Raw genomic sequence first — 23330 nt, 5'->3', positions numbered from 1 at the left:
ATGAGACGAGACCGTTTAAAAGGGGGAAAAGCTTTTAAAGTTCTTTTAATTCCATCAATCTCACACTCTCAACATGTTTAATTTAACTGTAATTCTGCGAAATCTCAACATTAAAATCAGGATCAACCTAATTAAACCAGAATACATTGTATGTTCAATCAATTCACCCAATACGTTAAGCCACTTTCAAGAATTCATCTCCCGTTGTGTGTGTGTAAATATATACGTATATATTTCCATGTCCATCTCTTGAGCTCATTAAAAGAGCGTCTACATCTACCCTCATACCTCCAAATCAATTTAAAACACAGTTCTACTGAACTTCTGCATTGGCCAAAAAACAAAAACAAAAGAAAAAGTCTCAAACCATTTCAACGGTAGTAGTTTGCTGACAGTTAGCACAAATATGTAAAGTTTTTACTTATTAAAACCAAAGAATAAGAGCAGTAATATAAAATATAAAAGGCTGACAATAACTGTCGTGCAACTTTGTATCTCTCTCATTTAATATAATACAATTCTTAACAATAACAATGACCAATGAAACAATATAAACTTAGAAAACAAAAATATCTTCGTTAATTTCCAACTTGGTGACTTTAAGACTTAAAAGAGCGAGAGCAGCAAGCTGCACAGTGGACTGTCTCAACGTTCATACTGGAGGAAATAGAAAATTCAGTGTGAAGGTCTACATTTCCACCTGCTCGTTCATTCACTCATCCATACACACAATCATTCATTCAATCCAATTCCTTCTGTTCTTCAGCTTTTCCTTGTCCTTATCATTGAAGCCGTGTATCTGCACAACATTTCTGCAACTGAATTATCCATACTGTTGCAGACATGCTGCGAGAACGTTCTCATGTACTTTCCGAACCTTCAGTCGTCGTCGTTGAACTTTCTTAAGACTATGTGGAGCCGATTCTCAGCAGTTCCTTTCTAATGGCTAAACAAAAAAAGAAGAAAAAGTTAATATTCTCAAGAACTGAGAAGATGCATATTTCTGTTAACTCCTAAAACTTACCATCGATGATTTCTTCTTTAACTTTCTGCAATTCCCGAACAACCTCCTCCAAGATCTCCTTTTGATGGCAACAGATTTGATCATCGTTAGCAGGCCAGTCTATCCTTATTTTTTGCACAAAACACAGCACAGTAATATGCTTTTGAAAGATATTCTGAACTAACCTGTTTCATTCGGTCAAAGTCGAATGACTCGGCATCACTGGTGCTTCCAATTGGTTTTGCCCTGTACAATGTTCATCATAAATATTTTAAAAGCAATTTGAACAATCAAAAATTTACCTGCAAGTCATGTTTGTGGTAAAAAAAAAAAACTGTAGATATATTACATATTTATATTGCCTTCTGATGCAATCTCAGTTTTTAAAACCGGTTCATTTTCAGAGTTCAGAGAGGCCTTTTTCTGTGTGTTTACACAACCATTCAATGAAAGCTTACACAAAACCTAAATTTTCTAGATGTCAGAAAGCGAGCAGAACCGGCTTTGTTTGCATTTAGGTCATTGCAGGCTCATGTTGCCCAGGGCTTTACTTCCTAAACACGACCATTTGTATTGGCAACCGAGCAGCAGGCATTTACTCGCATATGCAAACTCTAAGCTAAAAAAAAAAACCATTCATTGCTCTATTACAATCCATCAAGGAACACCTCAACTAATGCAAATTTTAAAGGAACCAAATGTTTTATAGTGCCCCTATTATGGATTTTTTAAAATTACCTTTCATTCAGTGTGTAACACAGCTCTAAGTGAATGAAAACAGCCTTCAAAGTTTTAAATCTGAAAGTGCACCATGTAAAAAGTTACTGTCTCTCAAAAAAAAAAAAAAGAGTCGAGACGGAATCATTTAAAAGAGTCGTTTTTAAAACGACCCCAGGCCCTGTGCACACTGCATGAAACAGATAGGAATTAAATGTTTACTGCACATTAAACCTGTTAAATGTACCTTGACAGAGTTGAAGACTTATCTGCAGAGTTGGCTCGTTCCCATGGCTTCTTCACAGGATCTGAGAAGAATATTTAAATACATAATTAATATAAATTAATTTAATTAAAGGTTAACTTTCTGAATATCCTGAATTTTTTATCATGGTTTCCACAAAAATATTAAGCCAAATGTATATGAAAAGTAATAATACGAAACGATTCTTGGGCATCAAATCAGCATATTAGAATTTGTAAAGGATTATATGACACTGAATACAATTCAATTATAAACATAAAGAAAAAATAATAATAATAATAATAATTTGCTGTCAAAAGATTAATCGCAATTAATTGCATCCAAAATAAGTTTTTGTTTAAATAATATATGTGTGTATATTATGTAGTGTATATTTATTATGTATATATTACACACATGCATGTATATTTAACAATGTTTTGTTTAAAATTAAATAAAATTGTATGCATTTAGCAGTTGCTTTTATCCAAAGGGACTTACAGTGCATTTAGGATTTACATTTTTACCTATCAAGTTTATAAATTAATTATAATTAATATTTAAATTATTTATATAATATAAATTATGAACATAAATATTTACATGGAAATATTTTCAAAATGTATATTGTGTGTTTGTATTTATATAAACATTACAAATACACACACAAATATTACATAAACAGTTTTATTTTGGATGAGATTTAATCTTTTTGACAGCCCTAAATTTACATTATTTCACACTAATAGTTTTTACTGTATATTTGTTAAAACTTAAAACTTTTACAATTTACTAAACTTACTAAACTTAGATTTTTTTTATTGTAGTGTGTGTGTGTATATACAGAATACATTGCTAAATAATAAAAAAAAGGTTTGTAATAATTTAACAGAAAACACCACCTGAATTTTGTCCACGAGAGGATGATGAAGGGGATCCATTAGACTCCTCCTGCAAGAAAGAGATGTCAGGCTGACTGAATGTGATATACAATGAATAGAACTGAAGAGAAATATACAATCTCTGTGTGTTTTGACAAAATAGTGTACAAAAGTCATACATTTTGACCGTCTTCTGGTTTCTCTGAGGCCTTCCTCCTGCAGAATGATCATATTTAAAAATCAAAGTTTGTATAACCAAAAGTCATGGATCATTAGTTGGATATGTTCTGACCTTCGTGCTAAAAGGGCATTCATCTCCTGCATGAGACCCTCTCCACCACCTCCACTGCCTCCACTGGAGCGATTGGCATCATTCTTGCTACTGCTTTCCTCTGGCTAAAAAAGATACAACATGGAATAATCAGCCATAATCATACTATTATTGAACTTATTGCATAAAAAAATAGAACTATGTGAAACATATTGAGGTTTGAGAAAGACAAATGCCACTGACCCGCTGCACTTTTCGCAGCTTGGCACCAGCTATAGCTGCAGCCAGACCTGACGAAGCAGGACCTCCACCAGCCGGCAGTGGAGGCGGGGTAGGAGGGGGTCCTGTGGCTGGTGGTGGCGGCCCGGGTGGGGGAGGCCCAGGAGGGGGCGGAGGGGCCGGTGGACCAGCCATGGATGCTGAGGTAGGAGGGTGAACAGGAGGGGTGGATGAGAGCATGGAGGGATGACCTGGTGGAACGGGAGGACCTGCTGCAAGAAAGGAAAGAATCAGTGTTTGCTTACAAATGCAATGAAATATCACAATTGTGTTGACATAAGGGTGGAATTGTGCATCATTACCTAAACTCTAGAAAGAAGAATTACAAACAGAGAAAATTAACCTACAAATAGGCTCAGAAGAAAGGTTTTTTTTTTCTTCTGCTGGTTCGGTGGGGCTAGTATTTTTGAATGTATTATTCACATTAGTACTTCCAAAAGAATGATACATTTTTATTTTTTTGTAATTTTTCGTTTTGTTTTAGTTTTTTCAATGTGTTTTGTTTTATCAATATAGTGTTTAATATACACTACCATTCAAAAGTGAGGGCTCAATGACACTTTTATTCAGCATGGTCGCATTTAATTGAGAAGTCACCGTAAAAACATTGTTAATACTTTAAAAGACTTATACTGCAAATACATTCTGAACTTTTTATTTAGGTCATAGAATCCTGGGGGGGAAAAGCATTATGGTTTCCACAAAAATGTTATGCAGCACAACTGTTTTTGATTAAATAAATGCAGCCTTTGGGGAGCATAAGAGATTGTAATGACTGAGAAGACTTAATAAAAATCTTACCAACCCCAAACATTTGCACAGTATTTATTTCTACCTGAAAAGAATTTCATAAATTCACAAACACACTGTTGGTTTGTAGTTTTCAGCACATTCTTATCGATGCCTCCTGGGTGTGTTTGCAAATTTGACAAAACCTCATCCATGTCAGCCAGCTAGATAATATTATCTTGGAGACAAATCAGGAGAGTTTGCATAATAATACATCACAGAAAACCAAACATTTAAATTTGCAAAGTAGATGTATGAGATCAATGAATGTTAAATGGTCAAGTGGCCCAAAACTCTCTCACACTGGTCCTGGATCAGCAGGCCATTATTAGAGTTGAGCCCTGCTTAAACTTGCATCTACATAATTATGTGAGACAGAGCAAAGCATTTTAACTTGGAAAATATGATCTGCAAAAGCAAAAAGGGAACATTAAGTGGTTAGTTTAAGGTATGACACACCATTTAAACAGTATGAACAAATCACCTTTGAGCAAACACACAAGAACATCACTGCAATATATGAATGTTTACTTTATAATCTTGAATCATCTTTCCTCAGAACGAAGAAGGTGAGACAGCTGCCGTTTGTTCAGATGAGCTGCTGTGATTTTGTCATATAACACAGACAAAAGTCAACAGCCTCATTGACAATCATGGCAGGCCAGTATTTGCATTTGGGTTCAGTACAAAGAGCGTACTGTTCTCTTTAGACTGCTTTTGAGATCAACATGTCATCAGCCCAGTGCCACTGGACAGGTGCGTGAAGTCTTTTGGTGGGGGCAATAAACTACAGAGGGGGCAGCTGATGGGGGTCTGAAATACTTACTGCTGGATGCTGTGGCGTTCTGATAAACAGGTGAGGGAGACGTCTTGGGCGTTGCCCCCTCACACAGAGTAGAGTGAGAAGTGGGTGTGGTGTTGAATTGGGCTGTGGCCTGGTATAGCTGCTGCTGGTGGAGGGCGGGGCCTTGGGTGGGCTGGCCAATGAGAAGGGGCAGGGGGCAAGATGATTCTTGTATGGGATAATGTGGGTGCGACGGAGCTCCAGAGGTGACCTGCATAGGAGGGTTTTGGTACTGGCAGTACTCCTCTGCCGGGCCACTGAACAACTGCTGATGGTGTGTTAGAGGCTCAAAGTGGGACATGTTAGCAGGAGCTTTGGGACCACAGTTTGGGCCGTTGTTCAGGGGTGGCAAGGGGAGGGCGACAGGCAGGGCAGGTTGTTTGACTGGCACAGCCATTATGACAGGTGGCGATGCTGTGGGTAATGGAGCGTACATGTGGGTGGAGGACCATGTGGCATGTCCGGGGTCCTGATGGGCCGTTGGAGGGGAAAGGGGGATTTGCTTGACATTGCGAGGTGGAGGGGGGACACCCGGCTGCACGGGGGAGAAAGCAGAAGCCAGAGAGGTGGAAAGCTGGGAAAGCTGCTGTGCCTTTTTTTGAGGGGAGTCTACAGTGCGGTAGCCACTCTCTCGTTCCTGGGAGGAAGAGGAGGAGGTGTGGGAGGAGGGTTGCGTGGGGTTAAAGTGAGCATAGGAAGGGGGAAGAGTGTTAGCCCGATACTGTCTGAGGTCATGCAGAGTGGTTTCGGACTGAGAGGCGGACGCTGCTACTTTAAACTGAAGGGTGGAGACTGAGAAACAGAGAAAAGACAACACAAATGACAAAACGAAAAGAGAGAAACGTGACAGTGATGAAAATCAAGCATCAACGTGTACAAAGGAACTTAAAAAGATGAAATGTGGGCAAAATAGCATGTCATATGCCTTGCAAGCAGATGAATCTCACAAAAACATCTAGATCAGAAGGTATCAGAAAAAAATGAAATTAAGAAATGGAGAAATTACAATTGAAATTAAGCATATTTTATGACCAAGATTTTGCTTCATTGTAACACTATGTTAATGACAATTAAACAACGCCCTCCCAAATTCTCATTACAGTAATGAATCTGGATCTTTCACTTTTGACATGTTTTAAAATAATTCTACTTATTCTCAAAGGGGATTCTCACTAGATTCACATTACCCTGATTAAAAAACTCACTAAATGTGATAACATAATAAAAATATCCTGAAATCATTTATTGAATGTAAATTAACAGAACAAATACATTATATATATTTATAAATGTATAAATATACAAAATGTAATAAATACAATTTAATTTGATATTACTTGTCAGTTTAAATAATTAAACTATAAATTATTATTATTAAGATTATTTTTATTCTTGTTATGTTGGATTACTGAATCTTTATAACAGTAATGACAATAGAAAATCAAAGAAATAATGCACAAAGAAAAAAAATCTTAATAGTCCTTAAAACATGCTTATTTATTTTTAATGAATAAGCAAAACTTGACATGTTTCATGAGATTCACCAAAACAGAACTTAGAAATGCTGTTTATGGCGACTGTCTTCTCTGAACTGATGCTGAAGCAGGAGTGGAAACAGAAAGAGAGCGTGTGTTTGTGTGTGTGTGCATATGAATGAGAGAGGATGGGCAGCTTGTGCTGTTTGGACTAGGGACCTGTTCTGTGACCAGGGAATTCATATTCCTTAGCTAACAGATTTCCAAGCAGACAATGAAGTCTGCAGGGCTACTCTGTGGGTGGTTTAATGAGTGTGTGTGTTTGTGTATCTTTTAATTGCACAGTGTGCAGTCTCATATCATATTCCACAGAGGTGTGGGGTCTTTAGTCTACCTGCAGAGCCCGATGTTCGTCGTTCCCTTTCCATCTGCATCTGATGCTGGTCCATCATTTGCCTAGAAACAAATGTCAACTCACTTAAAAATTATGTTGGGCAAAGTGAAATCTAAATACTCTCAATGGACACAAAGACAAGCTCACTGGAGCGTAGTGTATTCACACATTGATCTTTTCAGCTCCGTGGGTTTTAAAAATGCTAGGCTGCACAGTGAGAGTCTGTCCACTAGAGGGCAGAACACAATCTAAACTTGTATTTTGACAGCAGTTCAGAAACGTTCTCAATCAATCAATCAATAACAAGAAACACATGAAGTGATAAAAAAAAAACAGAAGTGAGTTCAAATTCGATGATTCGATTAATAATTTCTGCAACAGTGATACAATAAACACTACACTTTCTGACCCGTAATGTTAAAAATTAAGTGATTAATTTCAGCGTCTTTAGCAGTATCAAATGAAATTTGTTTTTTGAATTGGTTTCCCAAACACCATCTACTATTGGTTGGACAAGCAGATAGTCCCGCCCCAAACTCATGCCATTGGTTGAGTCACGGTTGCAGCTGGAATGCTTAAACAGGACCATTTTGAAGATATAACCATGAAAAAGTGTTTAGACTTTTCAGGGGAATAAAAAAAAAAACATTAACGTTAGACACTTCACTTAAAAAAGAGAGCATACTGTAATTCAGGCCAGTGTCCAATGTTTAAAAGCTTGATTAACATTTGACAGTTGTCTCAGAGTAGTAAGTGTCATTATAGACGGTCCGCACCTCCTCGGAGCCTCGGCATCATCTGTCACCGGTCCATTCTGACGATGTGCTCCTGGACCTGAAGAACAAGAACATAATTGCACCTCATAATTTAAATATTTTATTTAATTGTCTCTCAGGAACTGTGAAACGTGTCGGATTGCGTTAATATATTCTGACACCTTATGGCAGACTTGAGTACATCACTTCTCAACTGGTTTTGTTTCAGGACCCAGATTTGACAAAGGGCAGCTGGTTTGTGTCAAGTGACGTCTTATACTCTTCACTGTATAGTATAATTTAGAAAACAAAACACGACATTGGTCAGTACAAATGCTTCATGCTTTCTTTTACCTCACAAACATTCACTTGTGAGTTTCACAAATCAGGCCAAGACACAAAAAAACCCCGTCCTAATCTGAGCACTAATTGAGAAATGAATGAGTTGGATTGGACATAGTATGGCCTTTGAAAAAAAAAAAAAAAAAAAAAAATATATATATATATATATATATATATATATATATATATATATATATATATATATATATATACAAGACATCTAAGTCCCAAATGATCAATGATCTATTATAGTCCAATAAATCCAGCAGGAGAACAAACATATTTGGCCATGTCACAATCACCCTCATACCTGACACTTCATTGTTATTCGTAAGACACCATAATCGTTCTGTTGAATTTGTTATAGGGTGTGAATGAGCTCTGCTAATAATGGTAAACACGGCTCTCGGGTTACTGAGATGAGGACTATTTATGTCATATGACATTCAGGGACTCAGTATGGGGCATGAAAGCTCAAGGGAGGAAGGAAGCCCCCTCTGTTCAGAGAAAGACCCTTAGTCTGGCCATATCTAATGTGGCTGATAATCTTTGGTTGCTAGGCACCATCAAACATAATTAAGTTCAGAACGTCAAAATCTATCTACTGAAAAATAATGAGCTGTTCACACAGCTAGACAAGGCAAACTATTTCATAATAATATTGTTTTCAGCTGATGAATGATACAAATATTCACAGCGAATCAGAATAAACATTTAAAAAGTTTGAGCATTTAAATCTGCATTTAAATGGCAACACACTTCAAATAAACAAAACATTAACATGCACTGGTGTGGGTGATAATATTAATATGATAGTTTTTATCTTGTGTGAATAGACCTTAAAGCCAAGTATTAACAGCATCTTCTTAATCACACTTTTCATTTTCGCAGATTGAATCCACAATGATATCGCAACGTTAAAAAAAACAAGAATGCTTTCTGTACAGATCTTAAAATCTCAACATATATTTCTAATTATTTTGCTAACCGTCTTAGAACCATTTTAGCATTAAAAATGCCATCTCGACATTACTGCAACACCAAAAAAAAACAACAACAAACATTATTTCATCTTTGAAGGTCTATCATCTGCTAACTGAGACAAAACAAACAATAATAAGCAGTAAAAAGCACCAGCGGATGTCCTGAAATAACACAAAACACACTGATCATAATGACAGATTATGTTTTTTATACTAGACCTAATGCGACTTGAAAGAAGCAAGACATTTAAACAGAAAACCTCAGGCAGCAACAGCACAAACTACTTCACAGTGCAAGGAACTCGTATTATATAAAAGATACTAACTAAGTTCTGCTTTATTAATAAGTCAGGGAGTAACGTACGTGGTTTCTTTGAACAGGTATTGCAGATTTAGAAAATAAGCTTGATAAATGACCCAGCTCAGAGACCTCTGCATTAGCAGTTGTCAGCAAGCTCAGTCTGGATCTAAACCAGCGGCAGATGAAGCAGATGACAGGTGGGATTCTGCATCCACATTTCATGATTAAACGATCTGTGTCCTCAAGGTGATTATGGGAGCTGAAATCACACTGAATTTAATGCTAGTATACTGCGTCACATCCTAAAATGATGTTAATGACTTCCAAATAAATTGAACAAAAACCTTATCACAAGATCCACATTTTAATGAAAGTACAAAAATATTCCTGTCATAGCTCAATAGGCCTACTTACGAAAAGGAATAGCTGTATTAAAGTATGTGCTCACGCTGTTTCAACATCTAATGGGAAAACAGATTGCCTCAAAAAATCGGAATAATTGCAGCAGGACTGAATTTCAAGTCCCTCGAGCAACAGGAAGGAGAATATGTTCATACGTCAGCTGAAAGCAGCATTTCACACGGTGTCCCAAACATGCAATCCACCTGAGGTCCTGTCTGAAGCAGATGGTTCCAAGTCATCTGTCCCTATTATAATAAACACCACACGACTACTAAAACTCTTGAAACATCTAAAAGAACTTGATATACGTATGAGTCAAGGAAAAAGGGGGAAAACTCCAAACGCAAATTCAAAAGAACTCACCATCATTTACGAAATGTCAATTTGCAGACCATAAACCATTAATCCAAACCCTGCTGAGCATTCTGGGTAATGCATAAAAACTATTTGCTCCACTGGTGAAGCGAGACAATGCGGCAAGTATCTTTCCACTTGGAGTTTAGGAGTTTAGACTGAGACTTGCATGAAAATCTCTTCCTATGGAGACTTTACTAAGCAAATATAATTCTGTGTGCTCTGGATATCAATTAGGCTGTGCACTTTGTAACCAGACAGCATAAAAAGCAATGCTATTACTCCAGATCACGTGTCCATTTCTAGTGCAGGTCGTGGAGGTGTAATACTCTGTGTGATTTATTTCATAAACTTGATTAAATCCTTTGCAATAGCAACATTCTGATAAATGGCTACAGTTGGAGTGTATTAAAATGGTTGGTGCGACGGACGCTGAATAAAGTTAATGGATTCCTAGATTTAAGTGCTTCTCAAGAGTCAAATCTGGAGCTCTGGATGTTATTTTGATTTATTAAATGCCTAAAAAGCCTTGGAGGGGCATTGCTAACCAAATATTAAGGTTTATTTGCAAAAATCTTCGGGTGAGCTTTTGAAGTAATGTGTAGTCAATATTTACACTGTTTTATGATGCACATACCATCATACCATTGGTGGTTGCGTGCAGCAGCAGAGTCCCTTTGTACCAAACACTCATACCCTGGTGATCACTGAGCTGAAATGATGATGTCTACTGAGATAAGAAGAAGTGGAAACACAGATACAATCTGATTGGACGATGATTTGTTTTATAAATCCTGCCATTTTCTTTTATAACGCACCACTTGCATAATATACATCTGTAGTGTATATTACAGTTAGAAAATGTTAACTTAAAAAACAAACAAACATAAATTTAATAAAAAAAATATAAGCATTAGATCAAATATGCTGAATGAAAGGTTTTTTTTATTTATTTTTTTATTTTTTTGCATAATGCCTAAATCTCTTAAATTGAACAAAATTTTTTGATTTTGATGTGGTTTTAATATTTTTTTTTACAATGTTTTAGCAAGAGCTTGACAATATATTAAATGAAGCAAAATGAATGCCAGCTGTAAAAATGATTACTATTAATAATAAAAACAACTAATATATCTTAGTTGTAACAACAACAACAACAATTACAATAACAAAAATAATATTTTATACTATTAATATTATTGTTTTTTTGTTTATTATTATGATTTTTGTGTTATTTTTATAGTTTATTATGTCTTTTGATTCAATAATTTCAATACATTATGCAAATAAAAATTTATTTTATAAAAATAATATTTTCTCCAATAAATGTTCACTTTGTTTCCATTTCTTTTCTTTTAATCTTTTTTCTTTTTTGCGATAATAATACCCTTCACCAACACAAAAGGAAACACATAATTAGGTGATTTTACATTTTCAAATTCATGGTATTTACTTCACTTTGATGTAGTTGAACGTCAAACTGGAAATTTTGGTTTATATGCGTTTCCAGTAGCGTGTCAAAATTTAAAGAGACTTTACTGTTTTTTTTATTTAAATCATGACTAAAAATAAAAATGACCAGTCCTACCATTATTATGCTATGTTTCACTTAAAATCTAAATCCATACAGCCATATCAGTGAAGCACTAATGATAACTGTTCAGAATTAGTCACGACAAACACACTAGTCCTCCCAAACCCACACACACTTCTTCACGAGCTTCTGACAGGCATCGTGCCAAAAACCACTGAGCAACTTCTACAACCACATCCTCCATCAAAGACACCACAATGACCCATCCAAGGCATCACATCACATTATTAACACATGCGACTGAATCCCCCAGCCCTTAACACTACTTACTGCTGAGTCTTATTACTGTGGAGCTGATCCGGCGGACTGGCCCCGGGGAAAACTCCGGTCCAAGCATGGGCCCTCTCAGGTGCCTCTAGTGATATTTATAATGGTGCAGTTTGAGCTCCACTACCAGGTGGGAACCGGTAATAACAGGCAGGACTCCGTACAGGTGAGTTCAGGCAGGTGCACAGCAGCTTCTCTCTTCTCTGCATGCTGAGGTGCGAGCAGCACTTCTAACAACCTTTCTAATCTGCCCACCCCAAACAACAAGAAACATGCAACACCCATGGCCTGAGACTGTTTGGCTCCATGGATATTTTAACCAGGGCTGAGCACCAATGGCAGAAGACCCCCCTCCCCTCCTACGTCTTATAAGTAGCAGCAGCCTGAAACCAGAGAGGCCCATGTGCTGTTCTTAAATAAGAGATACACTACACTTAACCATCCCACGTATAAGACCCAAACAACAATATCTTCAAGTGTGCATTTAGAGTACATTCCTCACTACTAGTTGACATTCCTTACGGTTTTTCTGTAGCACTTTTACAGCTAGATTATTGTATTTTTGTAACAATACTGCAAGGAACATAATGTAGCTGCATCTGCATTGCACTCATCTCTTTTAAATGTATAAGAGAAAAACATTGCATACCGTTGCTTATAAAATTATATTTTTTCATGATGTGATATATGCAATATGAGTGTGTTTCAGCACAGTGGTAATTAAAGATAGATAAACCAGGAGACCAGATTAAAAATAAAATAATAATAATAATAAATTAAGAAGAATTGTATGAATATTGTTTAAAAATGGATAAAACCTACACCACCATTCAAAAGTTTGGTTCGCTAGGATATTTGTTCATATTTTAAGATATCTCTTATGCTCACCAAGGCTGCATTTATTTGATCAAAATTGTTAAAAATCATTAATTTCAAATAACTGTATTTTTAACATATTTTACAATTTCTGTGATGGAAAAGCTGAATTTTCAGCAACCATTACTCTAGGCTTCAGTGTCACATGATCCTTCAGAAATCATTTAAATATACTGATTTGTGTCAAAAAATAGTGCTTATTATTATTAATGCTGAAAACAGTTGTGCTGCTTAATATCTTGGTGAAAACCTTAATACATTTTCTGTCAGGATTCTCAGATTCTTTCTTTCAAAAGAAGAGCATTCATTTGATAGATAATTGCATTTAGTGTAACGTTTCAATCAATTCACATAAATAAAGTATAACTTCTCATATCAAACTTAATTTCTAAAAAAGATAATAAATGACAGAAATAATCCAGGTAACACCTAACCAAACACCATATAGTGTGACACAGAGGTAAAAAAAAAAAAATCCAATCATGTTGTTAGGAAAATCACCTGCATCCTGAGAGCTCAGGACATTGAGCGCAAACAGCATGGCGGTGGAGAAGGTGGTGGCCTCCTCTTTGCTGGCAAAGTTCAGCCCGTAAACTTGTCGCGCATCACGCCATTGGTGGAAAGTTGGCGTGGCCTGGTTATATTTCAGACCTTTTACAATGGAGTAGTTTATAACGACCTGCAAGCGTAATGACAGGTGGTTATGCATTTCCCTGTAATCAAACTTTTTCAATTATCAAGGGGAAACCCTCTCAAGTCAGTTATGGTATTTTTGAAAACCACAAAACAGAAACATTTCAGATTATAAATATCTGTGTAGATGTATGTAAATAGAACTGAATGTTTATTGGATAGGACTGTGAAACTAAGTAAGATCATATCACACAGCGTCTCCTCTCAGTTATGTTGGTGGTCTCACCTGCTGGTCCTGTAGTTTGACTCCCACCACACGGAAGCTGTTGTTGACCGTGTTGTGGTAGATGTTGATTCGGCTGAAGCCCTGCTGGCCCGGTTTGACTGGCACCCATTTTTTGCTGGTGTCATCATAGATCATCACAGAGGCTCGGGCTTGACATATACTCTGTTCACTATGAGGGAGAAACAGGAACGCTAGTTAAGATCCACAGTGTTCAACAACAAGAACCACAACAATAAATCACGATATGGGACAATGAAAAACACATGCAACAACAATGACGCTGCAACTGCAGCAATGTGTGTAATTGAGAGTGATATTTAGCTGTGCACATTCAGTGAAATACACTCTACAATAGTCAGTTAGTTACAAATTACGAAATTAAAGATTGTGTCGAAATTCTATAAAACAGTGCTTATTCCAAGAAAACTAAAACAGCCAAACCTTCCAAAAATGCCCTTTGCTGTTACTGTGGTCTTATGGCCCAGTGAATTAGTTTGAAGACACTCAGCTAGGGGCGGGTTTGTTATCTGTACTAATTATATAGTGTAATAGGCAGCTAACGAGTGAGGCAGGAATGTAACCTTGTTGACTGCTTGATATGAGGCCATGGTTTAATTAAAGACATGAGGTTCTCCGCTTCTTTAAATAGAAATCTTCTGTTGTCAGGGAACAATTAACATAACGAGAGAGCAGAAATTGTGGACTGTATGATCAGCATTAATATACCTTGCTAGCTTTTGTTCTTTTGTGCTTCTAATAATAATGTTTAATACAAAGTCTAATTGTTTAGTAATGCAATAATATTATAATATATACATTTGTTATGGATTGTTTTAGTTTATTTATTCAATATATAAATTTTTATTAATCTTAGTTCAGCTTTTACTGATACATTACTAAAATCAAAGTTGTATCTTTTAACATTATTAAATGCGCTGTAAGGTTGCTGTGAAATATTGTTTATTGTTAATTCATGTTACTTAATGCATTAATTAATGTTAACAAATGAGTCAGATGTTACCATTACCCCATTTATATAACAAGCCTTTTAACATAAACTAATTGTATTATAAAACTAAAGATTTAATTACCATATGTGTTCATTAATTTGTTAGATACATATTTGATTATTTTTTTAAACATTTTTATTTATACAAATGTGTTTTTTTAACACATATGGATTATTGTCAGTAAATGATTTGGCTGGTTCAAGTTTGACAAATCTTAAGTACACAAAATCAGTTATTGTATCAGTTTAAATGCTGTGGTTCAGTAAATGAGTCTGAGATGGGCTTCAAACTTGTGTATCTTTTTTGCATTTCATGCACACTGGACTAAGCATTGTGATCAGAACAACTCATCTTATATTCAAGGCTTTCACAAAATCTCAAGGAGAGTCTTATATTGACTGAAATGAAATAAAACTCTGAAGCAATGGTTTGCACAAAGGAGATTGGGTTTCCTGTTGGTGTGCTAACTTAAGCTGGGCAGATTTCCTATATACCCTAAAACATACTGAACCACCACACCCAACTCCCACAGAAACACCCAAATCCAGCCGCACACGCTCTTTAAACTCGCCTGTATAACTGGAAGAGCTTACTAACACTAAAACATATTCATAAGATATCGCCATTTGAAACAATAGACCTGAGGATGAAAGTAAGATAAATCAGACTCACCGTTTCTGTGACATAATGCCAAAACAGAAAATTCACTCTGAACTCAGAGAAATGGTACATGGACCATATATTAAAAAAGTGGTTTAGAGGGGGCTGGATTACCGAAGAGAGAGCTCACCATAAAGCAACAAGCCTTTATGAGAAGTGAAAGAAGTTACACATTTTTTTAAAGGATGCGTCTGCACAGACTCAGCTCAATTAAATGTGATTTGGTTGATGTGCAGACAACTCATTTTTTCTCAGTCATGGATATATTATAAAAAGTAATTTTTGTAATATAATTGTAATTTTAGAATATATATATATATATATATATATATATATATATATATATATATATATATATATATATATATATATATACACACACACTCCATTTAAACAGCATTTTGTATTATTCATGCAGCATTAATTGCATGTATTTGTAAATGTATTTGTCACAGTTCAGGGCAATTTAAAATAACCTAGCAAAAGCAATATTAATGACCTAAATATATATAATTTCTTATAAATATAGTTTTATTAAAATTTTTATTGATTAATATATATATGTTAAACCTAAAACCTGATGTTGGTACAATAATACAGCATCAGTCACCCTGGTTTTTAATGGTTGAAACAGCATATTTCCACACAGAATGCTTTCGCAAAAAAAAATTTCTGTCATTCACTACTCTCAGCTCTTCATTCTGTGGTCTTTCACGCTTGCCTTACGACAGAGCCTATTTCTGGCATCCATCTGGGGTTAGAGGGCGGCGCGGCAGCTTCTTCCCCGTCCTCCCGGTTTCATTTCTCCCCCCTAGAGCTAGTCTGAAATGAAGTACACAGTCTTTCCTCCACCGATGATGCTTAGTCGTCATAAATTACATCCTGACGGCTCTTTGCTTCCATAAACATCCAATATATTTAGACACTGCGCTATCTCAGTTTACTTCTCCTAATAACATATCATGCAAAGCATCTCTCTATTACTATTTATGTATAAAAGAAACATGGAAAAAAATCGTCAGTGCTGTATCCAATGGAACCAGAATATTCATTATCAAATAGAATCAGAATGCCAAGACTTTCCAACAAAACCTGCATTTCTAAAGGGTCAGAGACCAACACGTCTTGTAATAGCAAGCTATAAATATCAGAGTAAGAGACATTTAAAACTTAAAAAGCTTTAAAGTCTCTCCCAGAACTAACAAGACAAGCAGCAGAGAAGAGCTTTGATGTTCGAAATGTGAAACTACAGAACATTCGAAAGTACTCTGACGATGGCACAACTTACATATTTATTCGTAATCCATTTATTCTAGGGCTTCATGAATTAATGGAAAGCTCCATCAAAATATCTGTAAAATGAAAATGTGATTGTTTTGTTATATTATTGAAATATTTACAGTATTTAAAGTAAATATTGTAGGTCAAAGAGTTTTGAACGTTTGGGAATCCAGACTGCGCTACCATTATGTGCGAAGTGAATGTTCATTTCAAGCCTGCCATGAAAAATCTATAATACATCTATGCTCTTTGTAAATGGCTGTTAATGGAGAAAGAGGATGTGACTATATAATCTAACCTTGATTCTTTGGTAAACTAAGTGAAAAGTACGAAATAAAAAAGGTTTGTTTTTTGAGCTTTAAAGCAGTCTAAATTTAGAGCAAAGCAATTTTTCGATGAGAAAAGTGATGCATTAAGATGTCTAGTGCTGCGTTGGTTTATTCTTACAAAGTGTCATACTTCATTAGACACAACAAAACCTAGCCAAATCACTGTTTGAACAGTTTTGCCTAAAACATTTCATTTTGCACTTTGAGTATATCTGCTAGTGGTCGACAGGCAAATGACTGAAAGAAGTTCTGAATGCTCCACACATCTAATGCTTTTACTTCATAAAGTAGCACTATGAGACAGGGATCTCTTGAGCCTCCCAGCTATGACCCCATTAGTTGAATGCTCTCCAATGTGGATGAATGTGAGTAAACACGTGTATTTGTCAGCGCATGTGTGATGGAGAGGGCCACATGGACCTGAGCTTGTAAGCACACTTCATGATTGGCATGGGAATTCCTGGTGAATGCATACGTAGTTCTCAGATGTCACAGGCACAATATAATGTAAGAATGTTTTCTGATGAATCACAGTTGTCATAGGAAAGACCCCAGTGTGGAAGAGATGAACGTTGCTAAGTGATGGCATGGTCAAAGCCATTGTTGCCTGGCAGATTGGGGTGATCAGTTCTGCTGAACGTGCTGGAACAGGCCGGACTCCATCATTTGTCCACTGCACAGCACTTTGTTGCATAATGAGCATTATTTCCCTTTTATTATGAAATTGTTTGTTGAGCTCTAGACTGTTCTTCAGTCTGAGCACTTTTAATCATTGTGAAAAATATGAGTGTGACAAATTAGAAATGTTTATAACTGGTTTATGTGTATATATAAATACACACACACACATATATATATATATATATATATATATATATATGCATGCATGTGTGCGTGTGTGTTTAATACACATGTTGGCTGTATGTGTATATATTAAAATCAAAATATTTTAATTAAATATTTTAACAGCAAACTGCAAAAATGAATGATTCAGCTGAAGTAAAACTGCACAGTAAGAGGTCAAGTGATTTTTCTGGATTTTTTATACATTTGTATAAATATATATTACATTTAAACTTTTTCATTTATTAAAAATGATTAAATACATAAAGATAGATAGATAGATAGATAGATAGATAGATATTATATAAATAATTGTTTTTAAATAAATGTATATTTTTTTCTATTACATGTATTACATATTTCATCATATCTTAGATTATTATTATTTTCCATAATATAAATAAAAAAACAACTCATACAGTTCTGGAACTACTTGAAAGTGAATACAGGAACTGATTCCCCTTTTTGGGTGAACTATCCCTTTAAGTCTAGTCATCAGTCGACTAGAATGTAAAAAATATGTAGTTTTACAAATTCCAAGCCAAGATATTTTGAGTTTATTCAAGACACTGTAAGAGAAAGGCGAGAAAAGCTGTTATCGGCCATAGACTCCCAGTTGATAAGCTGCAATTAATAAAAGCTGTGAAAAGCCTGGCATTTCCCATTTGGCTTCTGCCATCATCACACCCGCAGTGAACTTGGTCTCCACTCACCCAAACCGAGAGATAAAGAGAGGGAGCTTGACAGGACTAGGCTCCTTTTAATCTCATGTAAAAAACATTTTGTCTCAGCTCAAGGCCAAACACAAGGTCTAACTCTGCTTATGTCTGGTCACAAGATCTTCACTGCCTCGTTTGGCCAGATTTCAGTGGAAAATAACAGAATGTGCCTGAATTGGCTCTAAGCCGATGGAGTCTACTGCATCTGGATATAAGCCTGGATGTAACACTGCTCACCATCATTTGATCATCATCTGGTGACAAACTGTTGCCATGATTAATAATAGATGTACATAAACATCTCTTTTAAATCAAATTACTTTTACCGCCTGCTTTTTCTGCGGGTGGTAACAGCACAGCATTAATTACACCAAATGCAATGTAAGGAGATCTGTAATAACCCTTATTTACAGACATAAGGTGAATTGGACGAAAATGGCAATGAATTAATTTAAATACTCAAATGTCTGCACTACTTCAGAGCGCATAGCCCCTGGTTAGTGAATAAAAAGTAAATATTGAATGCCAAATTATTTACTGTAAGATATTTTTGAGGGAATGAAACAATGAGACTCAACAGCAGCATTTAAAATTATAGCTGGGGTTATTTTAAGCAAAAATGCTACACAAAGTAAAGCAAGTATAATATGGAAGTCCCCTGTTATTAGTGTGGGAGGATGGAGCTGAATCAAATGAGAGTTTGTGTGAAATAGGGAGGCATTTTTTAGCTTGTAACCCAGTAATCATTTTGGGAAGGGTGGGAACCAAGTTAAATCTCTGCCTATGAGAGACACTTCCCCCTCTCAGGGAGCTTCTGAGGCCTAAGAAGCTGGATTACAGGCTGACTTCCAGAAAGTTCAGGACTTCTAGGCTGCAGTCTAAATTACTGAGGATTTATAGTCTCCTCCAACACAGTAATCTCAACATCGAGGAAGTGAACGCCACAGAGCACTGAGAAGAATTTAGCCAGGAGTAAAATTGGCCCCTGCATAATCAAACTAACTATCAATAGTCTGTTATTTCCTGGAAAACACTGATGATAACAATAAATGACTAAACTACACTACATAAAAATAAGAACTAACTTGTTTATTTTATCAACAAATCATGATAGTCAGCCAAGAAGTTACAAATATTTAGCTTGACTAAACAGACTTTCGATTCAATAAAATCTAAACTATCATTCAAAAATGTTTTTAAATGTTTTTGAAAGAAGCCTTACATGCTCACCAAAGCTACATTTAGGCCTTTTTGATTATAAATACTGAAAACTGCAATATTGTGAAGTATTTAGAAAATGTATAACTTTTTAGAATGTTTATTTATAACATATATTCAGATTTTTTTATACATATATTTTAAAAATGCAGTTTCATGTCAGAACGTTGTATTTAAAAAATCTTACTAACAGCAAATGTTTGACCAGTTAGCATATATCTGTAAAAAGATCAAAAATCACAAACTTGAAAACCATGAAAGGCAAAACACATATCATACTGCAATGAAAGCAATCCCAGAATGCAATGTTCCAAGCTTGGTGAATAAAAAATTCAAGATGAAGTGAGTATAATAGCGTCTGACACCACTCTTACTAGAGTCAGCAAATAGTGCCACAATTTATATTTAATTGTATATGATGTAATGATTCTCTGTGAAATGTTTAGTTTTTTTTCACAATATTAAAAATAATTATAAAAACATGAATAAATAAAAACATTATGATAATTATCCTATTAAATAATTGAAGCTGGGCCATAATGATAATATTATTAAATGCAAACAAGACTTTGAGTGTGATTTATTCAGTGATATTTGCTAAATAAGAGCAGCATTGGCCATGTGTTCATACACTACAAGTACGAATGTGTGTCAGCTCCTGAAGCACATCACTTAACGTCAATATTGTATGTCGAATTTACCCTCCCCCAAAATCCACATCCATACACACAGGCTCCGTTAAAGCTACAATGGCAGAAAGCAGTGCTGATGGCCTAATAGTCTTTTTTGCCTTTGAATTAATGTGCTTAAGTGCTCAGCTAAATGTTTCAGGCAGGGCTGGTTTATAATGCTAGATTTATCCAGAACATTGACTGTGGCATTATCTGTCATTCTCTAAGCTGCACGCTTTCAAAAAAAAAAAAAAATAGCTAGGAGATATAATATATATTTAGATATAATCGGTTAAATCTTGCTAATTTTACATATGCTTTTTTGTCCTATGAGGTTTTGACTGAGAGGAAGATAACATCTGAGGAATGTTCTCAATAAAGCTGGGTAAGGCTGGGCTGAGAGCTGGAGTTAGAACAGAAACACTCACCACATCTTCTCAATAGAGCCACTGGACCGAAAGTGAACATCTCCCCTAAAGCACCTCTTTCTTTAATAATGATATAAATTAAACATGGGCCCTCACAGAACATTTTTGCAGAGTTTCCACATAAACCAACCTTTTATAATAATTCATCAGTGAGCATCACTTAGCAATCGCTTAAAAGAGATCTCATTTGTTCCCAACTCTGGTGGCAGGCAACCCAAAATTAGTTGCAGGTTTGTTCTAAAAGTCAAAAAGTATATATATATTTATGTGTGTGTGTGTGTGTGTGTATGTATGAGGGAAAAATGAGGAGGCCTCAAAGTAAAAAATAAAATAAAAATAAAAATCATATGCAAATTCACATTAACACTCCTTACACTATCAGAAAAGCAGCAATTCTATTTTATATTTTTACATTTACAATATAATGAATATTCTATTTATTCAAACCAAGTTTTTTTTTAAGCATTTCATATTTATTCCAAAATAATAACTCAAGGCATTAACAATTTAAACAATATATTTTATTTGTGAACTTGTGTTTGGCTATTTGTTTTAAATAGTTAACTTTTAATTATTTTTGCATTTTTCGGATCATCAGTCATCAAAGCTTAGTAAATATTGGTCACAGACACTGAGATGTGATTTCATTTCACAAGCTGATTACTGACTAAAAACTCACACGCATCATGTTTTCATGACATTCCAAGTCTTTGACAAAGTGGTTATATCTAAATGTATGAGTTGTTAAATTAATTTTTTTAATTAGTTTTCTTATTAATGGAATTACATTGTTCATTCAGATTGATTTGTGATCCCTAAAAACACACAAACACAATAGATAAGATTTATCGCATGAACCAATCATAGCCAATCATAAACCGTCATATCTAATAATTTCACGATGGAGGCATTGCCTCATCTCACGTGACTTCTTCCTATTCATTCTTAATTACCCCCCACCAAACTCACCACACGTTTTAGGGGGTCTGTTAAAACTCAATGGGCTCAGGGGAGGCCGGTGTCGCTGTTGGACAGGTTAATTAAATTTAGACTACTATTTGGACATCTTAAATGTATGCTAAGGAAAATAATACTATCAACTTTTAAAAGGCAGGAGAGAATGCAACCCATATCAAACAAACACTACAATATTCTATGAATTCATCTGTTATTATATTTAATACTAATCCATTTTAAGATTTTTTCTTCTGAGTGATACAATTTTGATACTATATTGGTTCACCACTTATTGTGGTGAAGCAAAACCATCTGAGGTCCACTGGTCTAGATATGTGACACAAGCATTAAGGCATATATGCTATATATATATATATTGTGTGTGTGTGTGTGTGTGTGTAGACAAACAGCTTCATTCAGTTCATTCCAGATCCATGCTAGCATCTAAACATAAACCAACAGTATTCAAATGATGACATTTATGCCAAATGAATCATCTTCAGACATGTTCTTCAGACATTTTAAACTTTACATTAGGTTACTGATGTGAACAGAATATCACACTGACCTGATTTTGCATCCAGTTAAATGAAGCCCAGAGTCACTGTGGCTCTGTGGTAGCCAGAACTGGACAGAATGAGCATCCATCTCTCAAACACATCCACAAAACAGATCTGTAGCACCCTACTGAACCTCTAACCAAACCTGCTTTAATTAATCTCAAACACTTATATAAAATAGACCTGATGTACAACAGCACAACAGATGCGAACTTCCAACCAAACAAGCTTTATATCATCTAGAGATTTGTTCCAAGATTAAATAAGCATTTTCAAACGTCATAATCCCATATCCTCAAAAAAAAAAAAAAAAAAAAAAACGCAAATGACAATCCATAAGTTTGTATGATCTCTCTACTGTTAGGAAAAAGTGAAAAAGAAAGTAAAAGCAAGGAGATAGCAAACAGAAACAGGTTAAACAATGAGTGGTCAACAGTAGGCTCCCACTAACTAACACTCGGGTGTCCCAGCATCAGGTTTTCCTCTGTAAGGGACGGCCTGACTGTGTTGTTTTGTCTAACCCTGAGGGGGATTACCTCATGACGCCCAACCCCCCACCCAGCTGTGACAGTGGAATTGAAAACGAGACATTGCTTCCTAATGCTACTGCCGGCACACACATTTCATTTACTCTTTGTAGCAAAGACAGCATACGCATTAAAAATAGTGTGGCAACCGACAATATTCAGCCGAAATCATTGACCCAAATGATTTGAGGGGGTCGAAAATCATTGACTAAAATAGTGACATTTAATTAGCGCTTCTCCAATGGCGTGTCTTGACTGTGTCAGTGTCTAGGATGCTATGGCTCGCTTGACAATATTGTGTTCGCGTTTTAATCAATCTTTTGAACTGAGGTCCGTTAGTCTATGCTGTTTTCAGTTGAACGAACTCACTAAACATTATTTGTAGCACACCTATCATCTAATAATCACAATAAGCTTTGTGCACCGTTACTTCAATA

At 35.6% G+C, this 23330-nt stretch overlaps 1 protein-coding gene across 13 annotated transcripts in view; it reads right to left on the bottom strand.

The window, feature by feature from the left end:
• Positions 1 to 14: 14 nt before the first annotated feature.
• The window catches only part of LOC127976752 (ena/VASP-like protein), a 30079-nt gene continuing 6763 nt past the window's right edge, over positions 15 to 23330 (bottom strand). For 3 of the 13 annotated variants that reach the window (XM_052581388.1, XM_052581387.1, XM_052581386.1), the window contains exons 2-14: positions 13691 to 13859; positions 13273 to 13450; positions 7674 to 7731; positions 6898 to 6959; positions 5011 to 5820; positions 3360 to 3607; positions 3138 to 3241; positions 3025 to 3061; positions 2867 to 2915; positions 1968 to 2028; positions 1189 to 1249; positions 1025 to 1082; positions 15 to 946 (exon numbers count right to left, since the gene is read on the bottom strand). In XM_052581388.1, coding sequence (XP_052437348.1) covers positions 909 to 946; positions 1025 to 1082; positions 1189 to 1249; positions 1968 to 2028; positions 2867 to 2915; positions 3025 to 3061; positions 3138 to 3241; positions 3360 to 3607; positions 5011 to 5820; positions 6898 to 6959; positions 7674 to 7731; positions 13273 to 13450; positions 13691 to 13859 — 1933 coding nt within the window. In that variant the 3' untranslated portion in view covers positions 15 to 908. Of the gene's footprint in view, positions 947 to 1024; positions 1083 to 1188; positions 1250 to 1967; positions 2029 to 2866; positions 2916 to 3024; positions 3062 to 3137; positions 3242 to 3359; positions 3608 to 5010; positions 5821 to 6897; positions 6960 to 7673; positions 7732 to 11898; positions 12213 to 13272; positions 13451 to 13690; positions 13860 to 22374; positions 22633 to 23330 lie in introns of those variants that run through there. The other 10 variants (XM_052581395.1, XM_052581393.1, XM_052581385.1 and 7 more) reach the window with 9 other exon arrangements.

Source organism: Carassius gibelio, chromosome B17, assembly GCF_023724105.1.
Source record: "Carassius gibelio isolate Cgi1373 ecotype wild population from Czech Republic chromosome B17, carGib1.2-hapl.c, whole genome shotgun sequence".
Taxonomy (NCBI): Eukaryota; Metazoa; Chordata; class Actinopteri; order Cypriniformes; family Cyprinidae; genus Carassius; species Carassius gibelio.
This window is presented reverse-complemented; position numbering and strand designations above follow the sequence as displayed.